The sequence below is a fragment of the Eleutherodactylus coqui genome, chromosome 2 (assembly GCF_035609145.1).
Source record: "Eleutherodactylus coqui strain aEleCoq1 chromosome 2, aEleCoq1.hap1, whole genome shotgun sequence".
NCBI classification, from domain to species: domain Eukaryota; kingdom Metazoa; phylum Chordata; class Amphibia; order Anura; family Eleutherodactylidae; genus Eleutherodactylus; species Eleutherodactylus coqui.
The window spans coordinates 159,787,572-159,814,980 of record NC_089838.1 but is presented as its reverse complement, the minus strand read 5'-3'; the positions used below and the strand labels follow the sequence as shown (position 1 = coordinate 159,814,980).

At 46.9% G+C, this 27,409-nt stretch overlaps 1 protein-coding gene across 6 annotated transcripts in view; it reads left to right on the top strand.

The window, feature by feature from the left end:
- The window catches only part of CADPS2 (calcium dependent secretion activator 2), a 458,085-nt gene that overhangs the window by 65,717 nt on the left and 364,959 nt on the right, over nt 1-27,409 (top strand). For all 6 annotated transcript variants that reach the window (XM_066591847.1, XM_066591846.1, XM_066591844.1 and 3 more), the window contains exons 2-3: nt 2,178-2,291; nt 6,713-7,045. In XM_066591847.1, the coding sequence (XP_066447944.1) occupies nt 2,178-2,291; nt 6,713-7,045 (447 nt within the window). The remainder of the gene's footprint in view (nt 1-2,177; nt 2,292-6,712; nt 7,046-27,409) is intronic.

Here is a 27,409-nt window from a genome sequence, read left to right as displayed (position 1 = left end):
GCTTTCCAAATGAAGAACTGAACGATAATTGTTCAGATTCCCACTAGATGTGGGGATTGAACGATTTATTGGCCTTTCTAAAACGGCCATTAGCCAGGGCTCACGTAGTCATTTATTAGAAGAGGATACATTTTGGATTCAAGCTACAGAAGAGAGTATATACAGGCATCAGGTGTGTAGTATAAGACTATGTACAGGCTTCTCGTGCCTAGGATGATTATAAAGATGAGTAGAATCACAGTCATATACCTACAGTATGTCAAACTGGTCTTGGTAAGACAGAGTATCATGCAAGTTGGACTGTTATGATATACTATTAAAGATGGCTGATTAAACCAAGCCTGATTCTCCTACAGTATGTGTGTACAATATATTATATACTGTGCAGTATTTTAATAGAACTGGTATTATTTGGAGGGATTAGTCGTCATCCTGAATGTTTTCTGAATGGATAGACCATAATAAAGTGTGAGAGTTCTTAAGTGAACCTCGTGTTAACTGGGTCACGGTTCTGTATGTTAGTCACTGGAGCCAAGTTTGTTTGTTGATCTACAAAACAAATGGGGTAATAATTTCAGTCTAGACCAGATTGACAACCTGCCATTATTGATACTCTGCATTCTGTGAGAAAGATAAATGGATATCCTACAAAACGATATTTAACCCCTGAGTAGAGATGAACCAGCATACTTGCTAAGGGCAATTGCTCGATCGAGCATTGCCCTTATCGAGTACCTGCCCGCTCGGGAGCAAAGATTCGGCGGGCAGGGAGTGGCGGAGGAGAGCGGGGAGGAACGGAGTGGAGATCTGTCTTCCTCTGTCCCCCCTGCTCATGGCCGCAACTTACCTGTCACCCATGCCGGCAGCCGAACCTTTTCTTCCAAGCGGGGAGATACTCGCTAAGGACAATGCTTAATCGAGTAATTGTCCTTAGCGAGTATGCTCGCTCATCTCTACCCCTGCAGCGGGATCCGACCCGGCCGTCTGCAGGCGGCGTTATGATCAGTAGAGGTCTGTAAGGGCCCCTACCAATCCCAGGAATGAAGCGGCCACAGTGTTGGTTTAGTGCTGTGTCCCATTCAGAATTTTTTCTTTTCCTGCATAGTGTCACGCTGGCATGTCTTTGTAGGGCAGACGTAGAATGGGACTACCCCTATTAGCTTCTATTTGGGTGGGTGTATTTTATGCAACCACAAATGTTGCATTATAATATGCATACTATTGAGCGCTTGTACACGGTAATTGTAAGTGGAATCAAAGACTATTAAGTGAATAAATTGCCACTTTTTTTTTGTATATTTTTAGATATTGTTACTTTTTCATTAAATTATTTTTGCTTTCCAACTTTCTTGAGAGCCACCATATAATACTTTTTACTGTCTAAGAAAAAAAAAAATCAACTTTTGCTTAAAGGGGTTGTCTCGCGGCAGCAAGTGGGGTTATACACTTCTGTATGGCCATATTAATGCACTTTGTAATATACATTGTGCATTAAAAATGAGCCATACAGAAGTTATTCACTTACCTTTCCTGCGCTGGCGTCCCCGTCTCCATGGCTCCGTCTAACTTCAGCGTCTAATCGCCCGATTAGACGCGCTTGCGCAGAAGGGTCTTCTGCCTTCGGGTCTGCCCGGCAGCAGCGGCGTTCTGGCTCCGCCCCCTTCTACGCATCATCGCGTAGCTCCGCCCCATCATGTGTGCCGATTCCAGCCTCCTGATTAACTGGAATTGGCACACGTGACGGGGCGGAGCTACGCGATGATGCGTAGAAAGGGGCGGAGCCAGAACGCCGCTGCTGCCGGACCGAGCCGAAGGCAGAAGACCCTTCTGCGCAAGCGCGTCTAATCGGGCGATTAGACGCTGAAGTTAGACGGAGCCATGGAGACGGGGACGCCAGCGCAGGAAAGGTAAGTGAATAACTTCTGTATGGCTCATTTTTAATGCACAATGTATATTACAAAGTGCATTAATATGGCCATACAGAAGTGTATAACCCCACTTGCTGCCGCGGGACAACCCCTTTAAGGTTCGTTGTGACAAAATAGATGGCAGTTACCTGTCTCCCTCTAACAACTTACCTGTTTAGCTAAGCATGTTGTTTGGTGGGAGATCTGGATTGATATCTGTCTTTAAGCAGCATATGATTTCTACTAATATATTATCTCTTTATTTTGTAGCTTAATAAGCAGCAACTACAGACCATACGAGAGAGATTTCAGGCTTTCCTTAAAGGTGATACACAAATTGTCGCTGATGAAGCATTTATCAATGCTGTTAGGAGTTACTATGAGGTAAGTCTACTGATTTATATAACCACGCTCCTGAAAACTGACATTTCTAATTAAGTGTAGATAGAATGAAATTTCTATCTCCAGTGTACAATGATAATAATTATAGTTTTTCTTAGTTGTATGTCTATGCAGAAAAAGTTACAATTACTTTTGTGCATGCTTTCTTAAGGCTGCTCTCACACGTGCGTTCACAAAACACAGCGCCCGAAACCATTTCTGAACACATGCTACAAGATTTGACAGCGTCTTTTTAACGCACACCATCGTTGTAATGGGTGATGAGGTGTGCTAAAACGTGCACAAATAGAACTGACTGCTTGAAAATCACGGCATTAGAAACGTGTTCCAGCGCTAGTCTGCAAGGCCAAATTGAAATCAATGGAGGCATTGTACCACGATTTGCAAGGCGTTTGGAATGCCGCACTAAACACTGTTAAAAACGGGCTGTGTTAGAGTGGCCTAACATGAAAAAAAGGTTTTGTACCATGTTAGCCAGAAGAGTAAAGTGTGATTGTTCTCAGTAAGAGAAAACAAGGAATCTTGTAGATGTGATAGCTTTTAATGGCTAACACAAATACATGATGTTGCAGCAAGCTTTCGGGATATTGTCCCCTTCCTCAGGCTGATGAAGAAGGGGGCGATATCCTGAAAGCTTGCTGTAACATTATGTATTTGTGTTAGCCATTAAAAGCTATCATATCTACAAGATTACTTGGTTTCTCTTACTGAGAACAATCACACAGCGGCCTAACATTAATGATGTAATTTTGGTTTCTTAGAGGTGCATTTTTAGCTCTGCCTGTGTAATTTTATTTATACTTGTTGTTATAAGGGCTATTTAAAAATATACAAAGCATTTTGAAATGTAATAAGTATTTTTGGTAAGAGGAAATAAAAAAAATCCTAATTAGAGATGAGCGAACCTACTCGGCCACGCCCCTTTTTCGCCAGAGCGCCGCGATTTTCAAGTACTTCCGTACTCGGGTAAAAAGATTCGGGGGGCACCGGGGGTGAGTGGGGGGTTGCAGCGGGGAGAGGGAGAGAGGGCTCCCCCTTGTTCCCCGCTGCTACCCCCCGCTCCGCCACGGCGCCCCCCGAATCTTTTCACCCAAGTACGGAAGTACTCGAAAATCGCGGTGCTCGATCGAGTAATTACTCGAAACGAGTATATTCGCTCATCTCTAATCCTAATGTATCCGTAATCCTAGAGAAGCCATTGCATCCAGAATTGTTTACATTGTTGGCATCAGAGCTGAAAAAAATGAGGTGCTATAAAATGTATTGAAAAATGATGTATAAGTCAGTGTCTACATGGGATGATTACCTGCTGTTTATTTTTCCCCTGCTCTCTTCAGCTCAGCTTCATTAGAGCAGAGCTGTGATCCGAGTGCTGTTTATTTACAGTGTCTACAGGGAGTTAGTGGTAGTCTGTTTTATTATTGGTCAGGGAGACACACCTCCTGTTTCCTCATTGGTTCAGGCTGCTACACTCGCCTTTATTTGTAGCTCTGCCTTTTCTGATTGGCTGCTGTGTATAAACACAAGTGAATACATCAGTGTATGGAGAGCTCATTTCTATTAGGCTGGGTTCACACAGTGCGGATTTGCTGCGGTTTTGCCGCGGTTTGCCGTTGCATATCCGCATTGCGGCAAAACCCCCACGTTTGCAGTGCAATGCAGTACAAATGTGTTTGGGAAAAAAGCTGTTCTCACAGGACAGATTTTTTTAGCACTGCCGCAGTGCGGAAATGCAACTGCGGTGCGGTTTTTCAAGACGCAGCATGTCCATTCTTTTGACTTTTCCGCAGCGCTTTTTTGTTCATAGACCTCTACGGACGCAGCAAAATCCACACCAAAATACGCTGCAAAAGTAACAAAAGCTCTGTGGGGAAAAAAACGTGTGCAGATTTTTCCGCAAGAAAATCCACAAAACAAAAATAACCTTTGAAGCGGTTTTGCCGCAGAAGCAGTTCTGCGGCAAACCCGCAAAGGAAAAAGTGCAGCAGAACCGCAACAAATCCGACCTGTGTGAACACAGCCAGTAAGAAAAATATGGAAATCAAGTAATTTCGACATATATATATACTGAGGCAAATTAGTCTTAGTAAGAGGGTCGGGGGAGGGTCACTTTTTAATATGCAAACTTTATTTACTGGAAATAATTATGAAAAAACCTTGAATTCTATTAATTTCCTAGGACACATTCACCTGTGCCTTCTGCCTTTTAGTCATAATTCCGTGTCTGTTCCATTTTCTGAGCAAAAGAATGGAATTAAAACTAAAATAGATTTTTTTTTTCCCCGCCCCATTGGGTTTAAAAAAAAAAAAAAAAAAAAGCAGACTGATGGCCTTGGTTTGCTTCCGTTCCATTTGGATTCCGTTTTTTTTAACTGAACAAATATTGCAACAGACTTCATTATGAAAAGTAGTCTAGTGTAAAGTCATTAGCTCCTGCTTGAACGACTTGTGAATGAATTGTATGGAGATCCCCATCAGAAACGATATGTCTGCAGACAACTAATGAACAATAAGCACTCTGTCATTTGTACCCTTCAGCCACTTTTCTGAGTGACTATCTGAATGATAGTTACTGTAAATGGGTTTTTCAGGGACATAGTTTTGTTCAAAAACTTCACCCTACAGCAGTAAAATAACAAAATTCATACTCTCTCTTCCACGCCACGCGGCCATCTCTCCAGACCCTATTGCTCTTTACTTCTCAGTGCAGGTAGCTGGCGATGGTGCCTCAGACAAAAGAGCCGCATAACTAACACACCTAATCACCAGGTACCTATAGCTGGTGGATACTATAGCTGCAGCGCTCACGTGACCCAGTGTCAGGTTGTCATCACTCCCCTCCAGGAAGTGAAGTCCAATGGGGACCAGAGAGACGGCAGCGGTGGAGGGGTGTAGAAGGGTCAGTAAGAGCACCCTTATTTTACTACTGCAGGCTGAAGAAGTTTTTGAACAACACTAACTCCTCTTAAGTTGAATATTTGAGATGGGACGTGAGTACTTATAAGACAAGCGGAATCACAGTGAATTCCACCTCGTAATTCAGATTACTCTCCATGAGTTTCATATAGGGAAGAGTGTGGTATCTTATAAAGTGACCACACTTTCCACACTGTGTCCACTATCCTCTATTCATTAAAAAAATTAATTATGGAGTTATTGGAGTTTTGCATTAGGAGGGAAGTGTATTGTTGTAACTCTTGTATATTAATTAGATGGAATGGTAGGTATTCTCTTATTATAAAGTCAGAAATTGTTTTAGCAGTTTTGAATAACTAAAAAAAAAAACATTACTGCTATACAGTCACGTAAATGGCTCATTTGTCTTCCGCTAGCATTATCTTTGCACGTAGGAGTCAGTGTTTGAAATGTTCATGTCTAGGACATACAGTTCTGTTATGAAAAGAAAAGTCTTTAAAATGTTGTATCACTTCAAAATATTTTAACTATCTCATTCCTTTTTTCTTTTCAGTTTGTATCTTGTTACTAGGCTTTGATTACAATTTGAGGGCACTGCAGAAAAATTACTTTTTCTGAAGCTTTTAAAGTTGAGAACTCTAAAAACAGTGTAGAAAGTGTGATGGAACTCCAGAAAGGCAGTGTAACCCTGTTTCCCTGAAAATACATCCTACCCCTAAAATAAACCATACCCCAGAAATAAGCCCTACTTGCAGTACATAAAAAAAAACAATACATTATCTAGCAGCCTCGGTTCACGTCCCTCTCTCAGGAGCTCCAGCAGGCTTTCTGCAGTCCTTGGGCCATCCACAGAAGATGACTTCCAGGTTATGGGATTCATAAATCCCGCCTCCAAGAAGTGATGGCTGTGATTGGTTCTCGTGCGCTGCTTAGCCAATCAATGCAGCACTGGATAAACCAATCATAGCCATCGCATTGGTTCACTGAGCGCTGAATTGATTTGAGGAGCAGTGCTCAAACTAATTACAGCCAAGACTGCAGGAAGCCTTCTGGACCTCCGGAGAGCAGCGGGAAGGACGTGGACCAAGCCTGCTAGGTAAGTTTAATAAGACCTAGTAGTGCTTTTGGGGCAAAGATTTATATAAGACAGGGTCTTATTTTACAGAGAGGGTGAATATTGTCAGATTTAAAACATCATTTTTTATTCCACGTGCTTTTAGTTTTTCCCATACATAGGATAAAGTGTAAATGCATGTTATATGTTGATGATAATCAGATGAATAGCCATATGAAATCATTACTACTAAAGCCAGATTGTCATAGGTGAATTTCTTTTGGCTGTTCATGTGTTATGGCGATATGCATGTGACCGTGACAAACAAAGTTCTGTAATCACCTTTGCTTTCAATTAAAGGTAGCAATCAAATTATATATCATCATTGTTCAAAATATGGTTCTACAATTAACATTTTACTATTGTTTAACAGGTATTCTTGAAAAGTGATCGAGTGGCCAGAATGGTGCAAAGTGGGGGATGCTCTTCAAATGACTTCAGGGACGTTTTTAAAAAGAACATTGAAAAAAGAGTAAGAAGTTTACCGGAGATTGATGGGTTAAGCAAAGAAACTGTACTAAGTTCTTGGATTGCTAAATATGATGCCATCTATAGAGGAGAGGAAGATCTCCGCAAACAGCCAAACAGGATGGCTCTTAGTGCCGTATCAGAACTTATACTTAGCAAAGAACAACTTTATGAAATGTTTCAACAGATACTGGGAATCAAGAAATTGGAGCATCAGTTGCTGTACAATGCTTGCCAGGTTAGTTTGTGCCGCTTGCTTATACAGATGTACCAATTTTTTTAAAAAAAATGTGTAGCCTTCACCACCATGTGTGACAAGGGAACAGGGTTTAACTATTTAGTTTTCTTAATTTTTGATACATATGGTTAGGCATTACCACTTTCCCCTCGTCATCCTGACAGCATACACATGGAGGTTGTCCGCCGGACACCTGTTGGGACAGGAAGCGGAGAATACAAAAGGTAACTCCCACCACCGGCTCACCAGTGTCTTCCTGTCCCTACAGGACAGTCCAAGCGGGCCTCCAGGTGTATGCTGGAGGAAAACGAAGAAAGAAGACTCCCATGCAGCCTGTCCGCCCGTGGGGGGACGACCCTCTGTTCGGGCTGGCAGGGCTTACGCGGGTGAGACCCTACGAGGGGACCCTCACCCGCAGGATCTACCCAGCACTGTTCCCCCAGTGGGAAAATCCTCCCCCAGTACGCTGCCCAGTGGGGTTGTCGTACCGGTAGGAAGCAGCCCCGGTACCTGCAGGCTCGGACGCCGGCGTCTCCAGGGATCCACGTCTAGAGAGGTATGCCAGCGTGCATAGAAGCGCTCGGTGCGGTCCGGTCGGCGCGAGCACGGCGCCATGTGTGTCTCCTAGGCGGCGGGTCCGGTCGGCGTGCGTCCCCACGTGTGTTCTAGTAGGTGGCGTCCCAGTGTATGTGGCGTATTCCCCGGATCCGGCGCTGCGACGTGGCCGCGTCACGGGGGCGGGGCCTCACTTAAAGGGGGCGTGTCGGCACCAAATTTGAAAATTTAAAAGAACTGGATTCCCCTGCATCTCTCCTGTCTGCACCTTACTGAAGATGTCAGCCAGAGAGGACACTGAAAGCAGCCTGTTGGTGAGTAGACCGCTTTGGGGGTACCGGGGAGGGAGGATTGAGAAATCAGGTATCTGGTGCTGGAAGTCCTTTTTGCTGTCTCTGTCTCTTAGGACAGAGATGCACAAAAGGTTAGAGAGGCCAAAAAGCGAGTGCGCAAATGTCCAGTTTGCTTGCGGCGGCTAGAAGAGGGCCACACCAAGCCACTATGCGCGGACTGTGCGGAGAAGGTGATCCGCGAAGAGGGCTCCTCGGGCATGTCGGACATCCAATCCATGATCCGCGAGGAGATTGAAACCTCGCTCTCATCTCTTTCTCTGCCGCCCCCCACGAAAAGGGTAAGGCGGGCACGAATGGAAGAGTCGGACTCTGAGGAGGGACTCCTAGAAGATTCTCCTTCAGAGTCCATGCCACCCATGGAGGATGCAAGGAAGTATTTCTTTTCATCGGCGGACTTGGGTCAGCTGTTAACTGCAGTCCGGCGCACCATGCAGGTGGAGGAAGAGGTGCCGCAGCAGCCATCCTTTCAGGATAGCCTTTTCCGGGGGCTCCTACCACAGCCAAAACCGTCATTTCCAGTTAATGACATTTTAAAACAGCTGATCCTGACAGAGTGGAAACAGGCAGATCAGAAATTCTTCCTGTCCAAGGAATTCAAGGATCGGATGGTCTTCACACCAGAAGATATCGAGTTCCTAGAAACCGTCCCTAAGGTGGATCTGGCGGTCGCCAGGGTCTCAAAAAAAGCAGCCCTCCCCTTTGAGGACATTTCCCAACTGCGGGATCCACTAGATACCAGAGTGGATTCTGCATTGAAAAAGGCCTGGGAGACCGCGGCCCTGACCGTCAAAGCCAACATCACGGCCACATCTGTGGCGAGATCTATGTCGGTCTGGTTGGACCAACTCCAGACGCTGATTTCTCAGAGGGGCTCTAGGGAGGACATCTCCAGCTGCCTTCCCCTCCTCCAGCAGGCAACCGGCTTTCTGGCAGACGCCTCTATGGAGTCAGTGAGGTTCGGGGCCCGTTCAGCAGCCCTCTCGAACACAGCCAGGAGGGCTGTCTGGGTTAAGGCCTGGACAGGAGATAACACCTCCAAGAATAGACTCTGTTCCCTGCCGTTCCAAGGACACAGAATCTTCGGGCCTTCCTTGGATACACTCCTAGAGAAGGCATCGGATAAGAGCCAGGGACTACCGTCGGAGAAATCCTTTAAGCGGCTTCCTCCTCCTACCCTCCTCCTTTTGTTCCCTCTAGAACATACAAGGGGAAAGGAAAAACCGGACGCTGGTCCTATCCCAAAGGCGGAAAGGGTGAGAATCCGCCTTCCCGGATCCTACAAGTAGGGGGTAGACTGAAGGGGTTCGCCCTTAGATGGAGTGAGGTGACCTCCAATCCCTGGGCCTTACGCCTGATCTCGGATGGCTACAAAATTGAATTTTCCTCCCCTCCTCCCCGGAGGTTCGTGGTCACCCCCTGCCAGTCACCTGCGTCTGCTCAGGCCCTCCAGTTGGGGGTGCAAGAGCTGTTGTCCCTAGGGGCCATCACTCGGGTTCCCGCAGAAGAACTATTCAAGGGGTGCTACTCCCCCTTGTTCCTAATCAAAAAACCTAACGGATCCTATAGAACTATAATTAATCTGAAATTCCTGAATAAATCTATCGCGTATCAAAGATTTAAAATGGAATCGGTGCGGTCAGCAATCCCCTTAATTGCGCCGGATAGTGTCATGGCCACCGTGGACTTAAAGGACGCCTATTACCATGTCCCTATACACATAGATTCCCAGCGGTTTCTGCGGTTTGCCCTGGTGATAGATGGCTCTGTCTCTCGCTTTCAATTTACGTGCCTGCCGTTCGGGATTTCCTCCGCACCCCGGGTGTTCTCCAAACTGGTGTTAGAGATGGTGGCGGCACTAAGGACTGACAAGGTGTTGATTGTCCCATACCTCGACGATTTCCTGATCATTGCAGGATCGGCTTCAGAACTCCAATTCCAGGTCAACCTCACACTCCGTCTGTTCGAGTCGTTAGGCTGGATCATCAACTCCGCTAAATCCAGTCTTCTGCCCGAGCAGAAGAAAAAATTTCTGGGAGTGATTCTGGACTCACACCACCAGTGCTCATCCCTTCCTCTAGAAAGGCAAAAAACGATCCAGGATGAGCGTCGGGCACTTTCTCTAACCACCGAAGTCTCCCTTAGGAGAGGCATGAGGGTCCTCGGCCTCATGACATCTTGCATCGGGGTAGTCCCTTGGGCCCAGTTACATTGTAGAACCCTCCAATACTTTATCCTAAAGAACTGGGATAAATCCCCCGCCTCTCTGGATCGGAAAGTCGTCCTTACCTACAAGATAGACATCCACCATTCCAAGGAGGATTTTATCCCCAACCTTGCCAGAGCCACGGCTTGGTACCCCGCATCCCCAGTATCCATCTTTACTGACGCAAGTGCAACTGGCTGGGGGGCCCACTTAGGCCGTCATTACGTCCAAGGGGGCTAGAACCGGGAGGAAGCTTCTCAATCCTCCAACTACAAAGAACTTTGCGCTGTCTGGAAGGCCATTCGGGGCCTCGAGACAGAGATCAGGGGTAGACACATTAAGATCTTTTCGGATAACATAACAACTGTGTCCCTCATTCGCCACCAGGGATCCACGCGGAACCCCCGACTTCAAGACCTGGCGGCGAACGTTCTCGGGTGGATAGAGCAGCGGACGCCTTCCGTCACAGCGTACCACGTAAGGGGCCCAGAGAACTCCATGGCGGACCATCTCAGCTGCAGGAAGATAGACCCCGGGGAGTGGACTCTACATCCACATGCGTTCCAGCTAATTTTAGAGAGATGGGGGACACCCAAGGTGGACTTGTTCGCCTCTCGGGAGAACACCAAGTGTTCCCGGTTTTTCTCCAGGGGAGCAGACGGGGGCTCCCTGGGAATAGATGCACTATCCCAGGCCTGGGATTGGGACCTTGCATACGCCTTCCCGCCTATCCCCCTGATTCCTTGGGTCCTAAGGAAAATTTAGGAGTCCCCAGGCTCCGTTATCCTGGTGGCCCCATTCTGGCCCAAGAGACCCTGGTTCCCGCTCCTGGCCGCTCTCTCGACACAGGAGCCTCTACATCTGCCGCAGAGAGACGACCTCCTTCAGCAGGGTCCCCTGATATGCCCAAAGGTCCGACAGTTCAGACCGGCGGTCTGGAAGTTGAGCGGGTTAAAATACCTGAGCCAGGGCCTATCAGGGAGGGTGACCACTACTTTATGTGAGAGCCTCAAAAAATCCACCAGAAAAATATACTCCAGGGTGTGGGATACCTTCTCTAGGTGGTTGGGGCATAGTATACATGACCTCCAACAGCCCGACATTAACAAAATATTAGAGTTCCTACAGGATGGTTTGGACATGGGGCTAAGACCTGGTACCCTTAAGGTCCAGGTGGCCGCCCTTGGGGCCTTCTTCGACTTCCCCTTAGGCGACCATAGGCTAATTAAGAAATATCTGAAAGGGGCAGTCAGACTCCACCCCTTTATAAGGGAAACCATGCCCCCCTGGGACCTGAACCTTGTTTTGCAGGCCCTCTGCGCACACCCCTTTGAGCCCCTGGAAGATCTATCAGTAAAGATCCTCTCCTATAAAGTGGCCTTTCTAGTTCCCATCACATCCGCCAGACGGATCGGGGAGATCCAATCCCTCTCTATTAGGCCCCCGTACATGACCACCTTCCCAGATAAAATGGAGTTCAGGCCTGACCCCTTTTTCCAACCGAAAGTTCTCACAGACTTTCACAGAGAACAACGAATAGTACTTCCCTCCTTCTGCCAGGAACCCCGTAACACCACGGAACAGAGGTTCCATAATTTAGATGTTAGACGAGCAGTCCTGAAGTATTTGGAGGTCACACATTCCTTCAGGAAGTCTAACAACCTCTTTATTCAATTCCAGGGTCCACGCAGAGGAGGGGCCGCTACTAAGGACTCCTTAGCGCGTTGGGTCAGGAGGGCCATAGAAGAGGCGTACAGATCCCAAGGGATCCCACTCCCGGGCGACGTTAGAGCCCATTCCACTAGGGCGGTCGCCTGTTCCTGGGCGGAGAGAGCCCAGGCGACAACCGACCAGATCTGCAGAGCCGCCACATGGTCAAGCACTCATACCTTCACTAAACACTATCGCCTGGACCTGGGGGCCAGCTGTGATATGGCCTTTGGGCGGAAGGTGCTACAGGCAGTGGTCCCTCTCTAAAGCCCTTGATTGTTGGCACTACTCCATGTGTATGCTGTCAGGATGACAAAGGGAAGACAGGAATTAGGTCCTACCTGTTAATTCCTTTTCTTGAAGTCATCCTGACAGCATAGGGGCTTTTCCCTCCCCTTGAGTTATTTTTACGTGAAGTAACGTATCGTACTATGATTTCTGTATTAAAAATTGATTGGTTAAGCAAAGCCGGGTCACTGTAGTTATTTGGTACACACTGGTGAGCCGGTGGTGGGAGTTACCTTTTTGTATTCTTCGCTTCCTGTCCCAACAGGTGTCCGGCGGACAACCTCCATGTGTATGCTGTCAGGATGACTTCAAGAAAAGGAATTAACAGGTAGGACCTAATTCCTGTCTTTAAGGGCAGCTTGCGGAACATATGAAGCAGTACTAATTATGGGGGCACTATTTCTCTGAGGGCAGTATCTGCAGAGCACAATATATTTTGACACTACGTGTCTCTATCTGCTTGGAAGGGCTTTGGTTGCGGGCACCATGGGGAGAATTTATCATGTGTGTTATTTTTATGTCTGTTTTTCTGGAGGGAGCTTTGCTTTTTTGATAACTAATTTATCAAAAAGCACACTATGTACAATGTATTTGTCAAAACTATTATCAGTTTGCGTTGCTGAGTTAAGTGGAGTTATTATTTCATGCCACTCCTTCTCTGGAGTGTAATTGTGTAAAATATTTAGCAGTTGATTTTTCTAAAAATTTCAGTCCATTCAAACGCTGCTCGTTTTGCTCATTACTTTTGAAAAGGGGAGTGAGAAGTGTGAAACCTCACCTGGATAAATTCCCTCCTACTTCTGTGGTACTATTCATATGACATTACTGTGGCGTTAATATAGTTGTGTCAGTATTATATCTTTAGTACTCCATTCGGGAGCGCTGAGCTTCACAGCAGGCCCAGTATTGTGCCCCATTCACATGGCGTAATTTCACACCGTGTTAAAATTCTGTTGAATGCTATGGAAATCCACAGCATAGTTCACACGATACCAATTTTGAAATCCCGGGGAAAAAATAGACCTGTAAATTGTTGATGTGACTTCTATGTGAAGACCGCAATGAGGAGCCATACGCGAATTTACCACGTTTAACCCTTTCCGATCCATTTATTTTTTCTTATCCATTCTCCCCAGCTCCAAATATATTTGAGCTGGGGAGAATGGATGAGAAAAAATAAAATTTCCCTTCACCCTCCTGAACTGAGAGAGTTGAGGAGGGTGCAGGTGCTCACTGCACCGTGGGGGGAATGCGGAAGTAACATCCGCATTCTCCCTTCTGCCTCCCAGCTCGGTGATCATGTGACTGCTGGGGTCAGGTGGCACCCAGCGGTCACATTATCGCTGGGCAGAATGCGGAAGTAATACTTCTGAATTCTTCCTTCAGGCTCCTGGCTCAGTGTTCATGTGACCGATGGGGGTCAGGTAACACCGGCGGTCAAATGATCGCCGGCTGGAATCTCTGTGCATTACATAGCGCTAATTGAGCGCTGTGTAATGTGTAAAGGAGAAGGCAGAAAGGGTTAATAACCCTTTCTGCCTTCTCCTCGGGGGTCCTTGTTGAGGATCAGTTCAGGAGTGCATCTGCACCCGATGTGTCTGATGATCGGGTGCAGATGCACTCCTGCACGGCAGTGTCGGGCCTGTCCCGACATTGAAGCTGTGGAGCGAAATGATGATGTCGAGGCAGGCCCGACATTGGATTGGAAAGGGTTAACTGTTGCTTAATCCTTGTGTGGATCCACATTAAAATCCACTGCAGATCCCTGAGGCCAAGCCTTAGATTTCTACTGCAGATGAAAATGTCAGATCTATGTTGGAAAAATCTGGCATGAATGAACACTACGTTTCCCATGTGAACAAGGCTTTAGGGTAGCAGCTTATGACATGGTTAGGCCACCGGGATGTGTTAAGGTGGGGAGCAGGATGGAAAAGTGAGGAATCGAAGATGCCTGGAAGACAAAATTGCAACTATCTAATTTAAATGAAGAAGATTAAGAAAGGGAATGTATACAATGCGATAAGACGTCATTGGATATAATTATTGTGTACGTTTCCTGTGACTGCATCTGATTTACTAATGACGAGTGATAATTGATTTCTTCAGTTTTTGCAGTCCTAAAAATTATCCGAAAATCAACCTGTGCAAAAAGGCAGTTGCTCATCCATGAATGACAGTCTCCTTACTGTAAATGGAGGTGGGCAGGCTGCCTGTTCCACCTCCATTCACTGACTGATCCTTGCTAAAGTGTCTGACAGTGTTCCCATGTAAAAGGACCCTAAATTAGGTCTTTCCTGATACTGCAAAGTTTTATGATGATGACCTTCCACGATTTCTGTAGCCTGTTTTTGGATTTGTTCTATTTTATCAATGTCTTTCTGTAGATGAGGTCTCCCGGACTGCACTTAGTATTCCAGATGTGGTCTCACTGGAGCTCTATACAGTGGGATTCAAATTTCTTTTGTTTTCCTAGTCCTCTCCAAGACGGCACCACCTGAGATCGCCGCCTCCTGGTCGGACAAAAAAACAGAGTGCTTTAAAGCTCCCCCCTTTCCCATCCTCCTCAGTGGTTTTCCTGTCCTGTCAGTAGGCTGGTATCCAGAGAGGTTTCGGCAGCTCTTGGAGTTCCTGGTTAAGTAGAATGCTTTTTTATTTTCTGATCGGAGGCAGCAGTGGTTGTTTCTCCCTTCCTCAGTTATTACCCGGGAGACTGTGGGGGCAGTTTTCCCTGGTTTAAAGTTCTCTTCACTACGGCCAAGGCCGGTATTAAATGAAGGCGTTACAATGGATGTCGCTGCTGCGCTCCTGGTTTCCCTACTAAGAGTGCGACTGTTAGTTTGGGCGCACGCAGACCCCACTATAGGTGTGAAGTTCTGATGCTGAGTGTCATGTGGGTATGTTATAAGCTGGTGGAGGAGCTGGCAGCGGGGCTCCAGTGATGGGATTCTGGAGGTCAGTAAAAAAAAAAAGTAGGAGACTGATGGGAAGAAGCCTCGTTGCTGGAGTCACATTTTGGACCAAATATAGTTTGCCTGCAGTTCTAGCAACATATGTGCACTCCAGCATCTTATAACCTAGAACCGGCTACAGACCATGGTATCCTAGTGGCCCATCCGGGTGCATTTATACAAATTTCTGTACTTTAAAGGGGTTGTCTCGCGCCGAAACGTTTTTTTTTTTTTTTCCATAGGCGCAGGACAACCCCAAAGGTTGTGTTAAAAAAAATTTAAAAAAATGTTATTACTTACCCGAATCCCCGCTCTGCGACGTCTTCCTTCTTCTTCCTTCACCAAGATGGCCGCCGGGATCTTCACCCACGATGCACCGCGGGTCTTCTCCCATGGTGCACCGTGGGCTTTGTGCGGTCCATTGCCGATTCCAGCCTCCTGATTGGCTGGAATCGGCACACGTGACGGGGCGGAGCTACGAGGACCAGCTCTCCGGCATGAGCGGCCCCATTCACCAGGAAGAAGACCGCACAGCGCAAGCGCGTCTAAAAAAGCAAGAAGACATCAGAATTAGACGGATCCATGGCGACGGGGACGCTAGCAATGGAGCAGGTAAGTGAATAACTTCTGTATGGCTCATATTTAATGCACGATGTACATTACAAAGTGCATTAATATGGCCATACAGAAGTGTATAACCCCACTTGCTGCCGCGAGACAACCTCTTTAAGTATATTTTCTAATCCTTTTCCCTTTTGTTCTTTCTTTGGGGTATGAGATCTTGGATGTTCTGCTAAAATCAGACTGAAAAAAAATGTGCTTTCTGTATAAAAAATTATCTCCAGAATCTGAATATTAAAACATTGATTAGAGATGAAGTTTGCCCTGCTTTGACATCTCTTAATCCTATACTATCTACTTGTGTTAAGAGAGCAAAGTAGTTTTTGGTGATTAGTCTGATTCTGAAATGAGCGTAAATTTCTCTGAAGTTGAGGATGGTGAAAATCTCGATGATCCTTCAGATGATATTGATGAATTAATTAAGGCAATTAGAGCCACTCCTAATATGGATGAGCCAAAAAAGCCTAGAACCATTCAAGATGAAATCTTTGGTGGTCTGGAAGAAAGATATAAACATATTTTCCCAGTCCATGAAAATGTTCATACGCTTATTAAAATGGAATGGAACAAGCTAGAAATGGGTTTTTGCATTCCGAGAGCTATGAAGAAATATATCCCTTCCCAGAGGAGAACTGTGCAGACTGAGAAGTCATAACACAAGTGGATTGGCCAGTTGCTGAAATTACTAAAAGTGTACTTCCTTATTAGAGATGAGCGAGCACCAAAATGCTCGGGTGCTCGTTACTCGGGACGAAATTTTCGCGATGCTCGAGGGTTCGTTTCGAGTAACGAACCCCATTGAAGTCAATGGGCGACCCGAGCATTTTTGTATATCGCCGATGCTCGCTAAGGTTTCCATTTGTGAAAATCTGGGCAATTCAAGAAAGTGATGGGAACGACACAGCAACGGATAGGGCAGGTGAAGGGCTACATGTTGGGCTGCATCTCAAGTTCCCAGGTCCCACTATTAAGCCACAATAGCGGCAAGAGTGGGCCCCCCCCCCCCCCCCTCCCAACAACTTTTACTTCTGGAAAGCCCTCATTAGCAATGCATACCTTAGCTAAGCACCACACTACCTCCAACAAAGCACAATCACTGCCTGCATGACACTCCGCTGCCACTTCTCCTGGGTTACATGCTGACCAACCCCCCCCCCCTGCACGACCCAGTGTCCATAGCGCACACCAAATTGTCCCTGCGCAGCCTTCAGCTGCCCTCATGCCACACCACCCTCATGTCTATTTATAAGTGCGTCTGCCATGAGGAGGAACCGCAGGCACACACTGCAGAGGGTTGGCACGGCTAGGCAGCGACCCTCTTTAAAAGGGGCGGGGCGATATCCCACAATGCTGTACAGAAGCAATGAGAAATATAATCCTGTGCCACCGCCATCAGAAGCTGCACACGTGGGCATAGCAATGGGGAACCTATGTGCCACACACTATTCATTCTGTCAAGGTGTCTGCATGCCCCAGTCAGACCGCGGTTTTTTATAAATAGTCACAGGCAGGTACAACTCCGCAATGGGAATTCCGTGTGCACCCACAGCATGGGTGGCTCCCTGGAACCCACCGGCTGTATATAAATGTATCCCATTGCAGTGCCCATCACAGCTGAGGTAACGTCCGATTAAATGCAGGTGGGCTTCGGCCCACACTGCATGCCCCAGTCAGACTGGGGTTCTTTAGAAGTGGACACATGCAGTTACAACTCCGTGTGGACCGACAGCATGGGTGAGTGCCAGGAAGCCACCGGCGGTACATAAATATATCCCATTGCATTGCCCATCACAGCTGAGGTAATGTCATGTTTAATGCAGGTGGGCTTCGGCCCACACTGCATGCCCCAGTCAGACTGGGGTTCTTTAGAAGTGGACACATGCAGTTACAACTCCGTGTGGACCGACAGCATGGGTGGCTCCCTGGAACCCACCGGCTGTACATAAATGTATCCCATTGCAGTGCCCATCACAGCTGATGTAACGTCAGCTTTAATGCAGGTGGGCAAAAAATTTATTGGATTACACTGTAGGCGAGGGCCCCAAAAAATTGGTGTACCAACAGTACTAATGTACCTGAGAAAAATTGCCCATGCCCAACCAAGAGGGCAGGTGAAACCCATTAATCGCTTTGGTTAATGTGGCTTAATTTGTAACTAGGCCTGGAGGCAGCCCAGTTAAAATAAAAATTGGTTCAGGTGCAAGTTTCAACGCTTTAATGAGCATTGAAATGTATAAAAATTGTTTACAAAAATTATATGACTGAGCCTTGTGGGCCTAAGAAAAATTGCCCGTTCGGCATGATTACGTCAGGTTTCAGGAGGAGGAGCAGGAGCAGGAGGAGGAGGATGAATATTATACACAGATTGATGAAGCTAAAAGGTCCACGTTTTTGATGGTGATAGAGAACAATGCTTCCATCCGCGGGTGCAGCCTACGTATTGTTTAGGTATCGCTGCTGTTCGCTGGTGGAGAAGAGAAGTCTGGGGAAATCCAGGCTTTGTTCATCTTGATGAGTGTAAGCCTGTCGGCACTGTCGGTTGACAGGCGGGTACGCTTATCTGTGATGATTCCCCCAGCCGCACTAAACACCCTCTCTGACAAGACGCTAGCCGCAGGACAAGCAAGCACCTCCAGGGCATACAGCGCGAGTTCAGGCCACGTGTCCAGCTTCGACACCCAGTAGTTGTAGGGGGCAGAGGCGTCACGGAGGACGGTCGTGCGATCGGCTACGTACTCCCTCACTATCCTTTTACAGTGCTCCCGCTGACTCAGCCTTGACTGGGGAGCGGTGACACAGTCTTGCTGGGGAGCCAGAAAGCTGTCAAAGGCCTTAGAGAGTATTCTCCTGCCTGTGCTGTACATGCTGCCTGATCTCTGCGCCTCCCCTGCTACCTGGCCTTGGGAACTGCGCCTTCGGCCACTAGCGCTGTCGGATGGGAATTTTACCATCAGTTTGTCCGCCAGGGTCTTGTGGTATAGCATCAGTCTCGAACCCCTTTCCTCTTCGGGTATGAGAGTGGAAAGGTTCTCCTTATACCGTGGGTCGAGCAGTGTGTACACCCAGTAATCCGTAGTGGCCAGAATGCGTGTAACGCGAGGGTCACAAGAAAGGCATCCTAACATGAAGTCAGCCATGTGTGCCAGGGTACCTGTACGCAACACATGGCTGTCCTCACTAGGAAGATCACTTTCAGGATCCTCCTCCTCCTCAGGCCATACACGCTGAAAGGATGACAAGCAAGCAGCATGGGTACCCTCAGCAGTGGGCCAAGCTGTCTCTTCCCCTCCTCCTCATCCTCCTCATGCTCCTCCTCCTCAACGCCCTGAGATATAGACAGGAGGGTGCTCTGACTATCCAGCGACATACTGTCTTCCCCCGCCTCTGTTTCCGAGCGCAAAGCGTCTGCCTTTATACTTTGCAGGGAACTTCTCAAGAGGCATAGCAGAGGAATGGTGACGCTAATGATTGCAGCATCGCCGCTCACCATCTGGGTAGACTCCTCAAAGTTTCCAAGGACCTGGCAGATGTCTGCCAACCAGGCCCACTCTTCTGTAAAGAATTGAGGAGGCTGACTCCCACTGCGCCGCCCATGTTGGAGTTGGTATTCCTCTATAGCTCTACGCTGCTCATAGAGCCTGGCCAACATGTGGAGCGTAGAGTTCCACCGTGTGGGCACGTCGCACAGCAGTCGGTGCACTGGCAGATTAAACCGATGTTGCAGGGTGGCAGCGTCCGTGTGGGACTTGCGGAAATGTGCGCAGAGCCAGCGCACCTTTCCGAGCAGGTCTGACAAGCGTGGGTAGCTTTTCAGAAAGCGCTGAACCACCAAATTAAAGACGTGGGCCAGGCATGGCACGTGCGTGAGGCTGCCGAGCTGCAGAGCCGCCACCAGGTTATGGCCGTTGTCACACACGACCATGCCCTGTTGGAGGCTCAGCGGCGCAAGCCAGCGGTCGGTCTGCTCTGTCAGACCCTGCAGCAGTTCGTGGGCCGTGTGCCTCTTATCTCCTAAGCTGAGTAGTTTCAGCACGGCCTGCTGATGCTTGCCCACCGTTGTGCTGCCACGCCGCGCGACACCGACTGCTGGCGACGTGCTGCTGCTGACACATCTTGATTGCGAGACAGAGGTTGCGTAGGAGGAGGAGGAGGAGGAGGAGGAGAGTGGTTTAGTGGAGGAAGCATACACCGCCGCAGATACCACCACTGAGCTGGGGCCCGCAATTCTGGGGGTGGGTAGGACGTGAGCGGTCCCAGGCTCTGACTCTGTCCCAGCCTCCACTAAATTCACCCAATGTGCCGTCAGGGAGATATAGTGGCCCTGCCCGCCTGTGCTTGTCCACGTGTCCGTTGTTAAGTGGACCTTGCCAGTAACCGCGTTGGTGAGGGCGCGTACAATGTTGCGGGAGACGTGGTCGTGCAGGGCTGGGACGGCACATCGGGAAAAGTAGTGGCGACTGGGAACTGAGTAGCGTGGGGCCGCCGCCATCATACCTTTGAAAGCCTCCATTTCCACAAGCCTATACGGCAGCATCTCCAGGCTGATAAATTTGGCTATGTGCACGTTTAACGCTTGAGCGTGCGGGTGCATGGCGGCGTGCTTGCGCTCCAACACTTGCGCTAGCGACGGCTGGACGGTGCGCTGAGAGACATTGGTGGATGGGGCCGAGCACAGCGGAGGTGAGGGTGTGGGTGCAGGCCAGGAGACGGTAGTGCCTGTGTCCTGAGAGGGGGGTTGGATCTCAGTGGCAGGTTGGGGCACAGGGGGAGAGGCAGCGGTGCAAACCTGAGGCGGTGAATGGCCTTCGTCCCACCTTGTGGGGTGCTTGGCCATCATATGTCTGCGCATGCTGGTGGTGGTGGCTCCCCGGCTAATCTTGGCGCGACAAAGGTTGCACACCACTGTTCGTCGGTCGTCTGCACTCTCAGTGAAAAACTGCCAGACCTTTGAGCACCTCGTCCTCTGCAGGGTGGCATGGCGCGAGGGGGCGCTTTCGGAAACAGTTGGTGGATTATTCGGTCTGGCCCTGCCTCTACCCCTGGCCACCGCACTGCCTCTTCCAACCTGCCCTGCTGCTGCACTTGCCTCCCCCTCTGAAGACCTGTCCTCAGTAGGCGTAGCAAACCAGGTGGGGTCAATCACCTCATCGTCCTGCTGCTCTTCCTCCGAATCCTCTGTGCGCTCCTCCCTCGGACTTACTTCAATTACTACTACCTGAGTGATAGACAACAGTGTCTCATCGCCATCGTCCTCCTCACCCACTGAAAGCTCTTGAGACAGTTGCCGGAAGTCCCCAGCCTCATCCCCCGGACCCCGGGAACTTTCCAAAGGTTGGGCATCGATCACGACAAACTCCTCCAGTGGGAGAGGATTCAGAACCATTGCTGCCCATTCTGGGCAGGGGCCCGAGAACAGTTCCTGGGAGTCTGCCTGCTCCTCAGAATGTGACATTGTAATGGAGTGAGGAGGCTGGGAGGAAGGAGGAGCAGCAGCCAGAGAATTCAGAGTTGCAGCAGTGGACGGCGCAGAATTCTGGGTGGTCGATAGATTGCTGGAGGCACTTTCTGCCATCCACGACAGGACCTGCTCACACTGCTCATTTTCTAATAAAGGTCTACCGCGTGGACCCATTAATTGTGAGATGAATGTGGGGACGCCAGAAACGTGCCTCTCTCTTAATCCCGCAGCAGTCGGCTGCGATACACCTGGATCAGTAGCTCGGCCTGTGCCCACACCCTGACTTGGGCCTCCGCGTCCTCGCCCGCGTCCACGTCCTCTAGGCCTACTCCTACCCCTCAGCATGCTGTATTACCAGTAGTGCAGAAACAGAACGCTGTAATTAAATGTGCCGCTTATTGGCCTGTGGTTGGAGGCTGACTTCCCTTACGGAACGCACAGCAGATCCAGGAAACAATTTTGCGCCAGCTTGCTGTAACGCTTAGCTGCGTATTAATTAGGACTACTACCCCCAGCAGATAGATACTGTAGGCAGCGTATAATATTATGTATACTGTTTCCCTCTGGCGGGATGACGGCGCTGATGTAACAGAGACAGCAGATCCAGGAAACAATTTTGCGCAAGCCTGCTGTAACGCTTAGCTGCGTATTAATTAGGACTACTACCCCCAGCAGACACGCAGTAAACTGAAGACGGTCACAGGCAGCCCAAATATAGTATTTTTCCCCAATTTTTTGGAAAAAGCCCACTGCCTATATAGCCTGAATATCTCTTTCCCTGCCTCACCAGTACTGCCCCTATACTCTGTACAATGACTGCAGACTGAGGACGCAATGCTCTGCACGGCCGATATACAAAAAGAAAAAAAAATGTGCAACACTGCAAAAAGCAGCCTCAACAGTACTGCACACGGTCAGATGTGGCCCTAAGAAGGACCGTTGGGGTTCTTGAAGCGTAAAATCACTCCTAACGCTCTCCCTATAGCAGCTCCGGCATCAGCAGCACTTTCCCTGATCTCTGTCAGAATGCATCTGTGGCGAGCCGCGGGAGGGGCCGATTTATATACTCGGGTGACACCTGAACTCGCCAGCCACTCACTGCAGGGGGGTGGTATAGGGCTTGAACGTTGCAGGGGGAAGTTGTAATGCCTTCCCCGTCTTTCTATTGGCCAGAAAAGCGCGATAACGTCTCAGAGATGAAAGTGAAAGTAACTCGAACATCGTGTGGTGCTCGCCTCTAGTAACGAGCATCTCGAACATGCTAATACTCGAACGAGTATCAAGCTCGGACGAGTACGTTCGCTCATCTCTATTCCTTATCCTTTGGGATACTACACAGTTAAAAGATCGCATGGATTGAAAAGCAGAGTTTTTAAAACACCTCGGAAGCGACTCCAGCCTTATTTAAACCAGGAGTTGCAGCCACGTGCCAGAAGCAAATTTGCCCCTTTTTGGGGGAAAAAATTCCTTCCTGACTGCATAATGGCAGTCAGAATAATCCCTGGATCAACATTTGAAAAGTTCCTACCTGACTCCAAGACCGTCAGTCAGAAGATACCCAGATCAACGACCCTTCTGGTTATTTAATGTCTATATACTGTAATGCTGTAGTGCTCTAAAAAGATGTCTAGTCTGCTCTTAAACTCCTCTATCGATTTTGCCATCACCACGTCCCCAGGCAGAGAGTTCCATAGTCTCACTGCTCTTACAGTAATTGTTGATAAAAGCTTCTTTCCCCTAAATGTAGAGTATGCCCTCTCCTTACAGTCACAGACCTGGGTATAAACAGATCATGGGAGAGATCCTTGTATTGTCCCCTAATGTCCCCTATACAAGGTAATTTGGTCGCCCCTTAACCGTCTTTTTTTTCCAGGGTGAATAATCCCAATTTTGATAACCTAGTCCTCCCATTCCGTTTAATTATTTAGTTGCCAGTCTTTGAACCACCTCAAGCACTGGTGTCCAGAACTGTACCCAGTATTCCATGTGAGGAAGAATAATGTTCTCGTCCCTTGCCCCTATACCTCTTTTAATGCACCCCAAAACTTTATTTGCTTTTGCAGCAGCTGACTGGCATTGATTGCTCCAGTTAAGTCTACAGTCAACTACGGTAGTACCCCCCAGGTATTTTTCCATATCACGTTTCCCTAGCAGTACACCATTTAGTTTATATTGGTAACTTCTGTTACTCCTACATGTGTATAACTTTACATTTATCAATGTTAAACTTTTTATTTTGCAGTTTTCTACCCAAGCCCCCAGTTTATCTAGATCCATTTGCAGCTGTACATTGTCCTCCGTTGTATTAATTATCTTGTAGAATTTCATATCATTCGCAAATATCGATATTTAAATGTGCAGTCCTTCTATCAGGTCATTGATAAATATATTTAACAGAATGGGGCCTAAAACTGAACCCTGTTCATTGCCTTTCTATGGTCAGTTTCTGTTTGGGCCAGACCTAGATAAGATCTTGGAGAACGCTTCAAATAAGGAAACCACAAAAAAGAGCCTTTGTTTTGTATCTCAGAGCAAACTCAAGAAGTTAGCAGGGGCAAAGGCAGGTGGTTAGAGGAAGAATTGCCCTCTTCAGCCCCAATCAAAAGGATGATCAGAGATCGAAACAATGACATCACTACAGTAGGGGCTAGACTCTGGCTTTTTTGGGGGGAATTGGACTTGGCTCTGCGAAAATGCCTAGATTTCAAACATCATAAAGAAGGAATACCACATAGAGATTTCTCTCCCTCAAAACTTCAATAACGTCTTCCCCTCATCTTAATTGTAAATCTGAAACCTTTGAATAAATCAGTAAGGTACAGAAGATTCAACATGGAATCGATAAACGTGATAATTAAGAAGGGGGCCTTTATGACAACTATAGATTTAAGGGACACTTATTTCCATGTCTTAGTCATCCTGATTCTCAACAATACCTCAGGTTTGCCATATCTATAGGAAGAGACGTCATTTTTTAGTTCAAATGTACACCTTTTGGGGTATCTTCTGCTACCCGTATCTTTACGAAGATAATGGTGAAATTCGTTGTTCTTCTAGGGAAAAAATAAATTATGGTAATTCCATATTTGAATGACATCATGAATGTAGCCTAAACTGAGGAGCTCTTGGCGTCCCATCTACTAATTACTATCCAGCTTCTTGAATCTCTGGGCTGGCTAATCAATTGGGAAATTCAGAAATGACTCAAAGAAAGATCTTTCTCAGAATAATTAGGTACTCTGAGAAATGAGGCTCTTTGGTCCCTGCAGACAAAATACAAAACCTTCAGATTTAAACATGTCTGAAATTGAAGAATTTTTTTGTTGTTTTTGTTTTATGTGATCGGCTATATACCCTTCCAGGGAAACTGACATCTGGCATTCCAGCAGTTTCATACAAGAATTCTCTAGAATGCAATTATTTCTGTCGGGGACAAGAAAAGGGCTTCTCTAGACAGAGATTGATAATAGGAAATATTGTAAGATCTTCTCTACACTGGCGGTTATTGAACAATATTTTTAGGACGGAGGTCAGTTGGTTTCAAGATTCTGTGATTCAGATCACAACAGATGCCAGTTTTTTTCGGTTGGGGGCTCTGACAAATGACCTTCATTAACAAGAAACTTGGTCAGAACACCAAGCATCAGTCTTCAAATTTCAGAGAACTTTATGTGATATAGAAAGCCCTTTGGAAGTCAGCAGACATTACCAGGTATCGGCATCTAAAAATATTTTCAGACATGTCACATCACTAGCCTTGGTTCACCAATGGGGGGGAAGCAAGGCGTACTTCTCTACAGTGCCTTGTACAAGAGATTTTCATTGGGCAGATCAGCATATTCTTTCCATCTCAGCAGCTCACCTGAAAGGAACTGTAAATACAAATGCAGATTTCGTTGCCAAGCACTGGTTCCAGGAGAATGGTCTTTTCCCAGGAATTCTTTCAGAGTCTGATAAACAAATGGAGAGTCCCTAAGATGGATCTCTTTGTAATGAGAAAAAAAATTACAAAGTGAACAAATTTCTCTCTGTCTACAACATCATCCTACTGCAGTGGATGCATTAATGTAGAACTGGAACCACAAGCTAGTATATGCATTTTCTCCAATTTTGCCAATTTCCAGAGTACTCCAGAAATTTCTTCATGAAAATTGTTCTTTGATTGTTGCAATCCCATTTTGACCCAAGAAAAGCTGGTTCTCTCTTCTGAAGAACTTGAGCATCCAGGAGCCAATACATCTTCCAAACCTTCCATATTTATTCACAAAAGATCCATTAACCTGTCAAAATGTATCTGTCATCATAGATACTGGGGGATCCAGGGAAGGGCCTGTCAGAAAGGGTGATCCAAACCTTTGTCTAGTAGAAAAGCTAATACTAACAAAATTTACCTTTTTTAAAGTTGGGGGAAAAAAATTCTATCATGGTGTGGCAAAACAAGGTTCCAAACCACAACTCCAAATATTTCTTTAATTCTTGACGTTCTTCAAGACAGACTAGACATGGGCTGCTTACGTAGTACATGAAGGATCGTACTCGGTGCTTTTTGCAATACTAAGCTTTCGTGGTCACATGGACTTCTAGGTTTCTGAAAGCAGCAGTCTGATTAAAACTCAGAATTAAAAATCTATTTCCATCTTGGAATTTCAACTGGTCATTTAAAGCTTTAGCCTCCTAAAATCTTTATATTCCATCTCAATTTGAGCCGTAACACAAAACGTAATACGAGTAAGTGAGATTCAGGCATTATCAATTTAGGAGCCATTTTTTGTAGGGTCATTGAGAATAAAGTTGTTTTCAAAATTAAAGCCCTCGTTCTTGCCCTAGTATCTTTTCTTAGATCACATTATATAATCTAATTCCCTCAGTCTGTGAAAACCAAAAAAATGACCAAGAATGTATTTTTTCACTGTCTTGATGTTTGATGGACTGTTCTCCATTGCATTGAATCCACAAGTCAATGGAGACATGACAAATATATATTTTTTTAATTCAATTCCTTGGTTGCAACAAAGGGAAAAAGTGGATAGAAGCTCCATTTTCAGAGGGACATGTCTGGCTATTGATACATACAAAGCTTCCAATAAACACATTCCTTAGTTATTTAAAGCCATTCTACCAGAGCCATGTCTACTTCATGGGTAGACCGGGCCTCAGCTTCTGTTCGATCAAATATGTAAAGCAGCTGTGTGGAAGGAATTGCATACCTTTTACCAAACATTACAGGCTAGATCTTCAGATCTTGAGGACCTAGCCTTTGGAAGCAAAGCTGTTTCTGCAGTAGTCTCTCCCTAATTTGTTTCTTTGGTACTTCTCAGGTGTTGCCATCAAGGAGACGACTGGGAAAAAGAAGAATTGGACTCACTAGTAATCCTGTTTCCTGGTAGTCTCCATGACAGCACCCATATATTCCCTCCTTTTTTTTCTGCAATCGTATATATGCTATAAATATGGTTCCTACCCTTCTCTGTTAATTAAAAATCACTGAGCGTAGGAAGGAAGGGGGAGCTTTAAACCTCCGTTTTTCCTGTCCTATCAGAAGGCGGCAATCTCAGGTGGTGCTGTTGTGGAGACTTCAAGGAAACTGGATTACTTGTGAGTCTAATTTCTTTTTTCAATTGGTTATACCTTTTGGCATCTCTGCTCAGCGATGGGAGCCGTGTTGCCAGTAATTCATATGACTGCTGTGATTACCTGTTGTAACAGTCAGGTGGTAGCTGTATATAATCAAAGCCCAGGACAACGATCGGAGCTTCAGTGCTGAATCGCTGGGGGAAAGAACTAGTAAGTACTGATTCTTCTATTTTCAGCTTTTTTTTTTTCTTTCCTTTTTTTTTTTAATTTTTTTTTAAATTCCAGGAGTTTGATAATCTTGTCTTAAAGGGGTTGTCCCGCAGAAGCAAGTGCAGTTATGCACTTCTGTATGGCCATATTAATGCACTTTGTAATATACATCATGCATTAAATATTAGCCATACAGAAGTTATATACTTACCCCCTCCCGATGCTGGCGTCCCCGTCTCCATGGCGACGACCAAACTTCTTCTCTGGTCGCCGGAACAGTCGCGCTTGCGCAGATAGGAATCCTCTTCTGGATGGTCCGGGCTCACGAGCTGCAGCCTGGCTCCTCCCCCTTAGCATCATCGCGTAGCTCCGCCCCCGTCACGTGGTGCCGATCAGCCAATGAGGTGGCTGGAATCGGCAGTGGAGCTCAGACAGCAGAAGAAC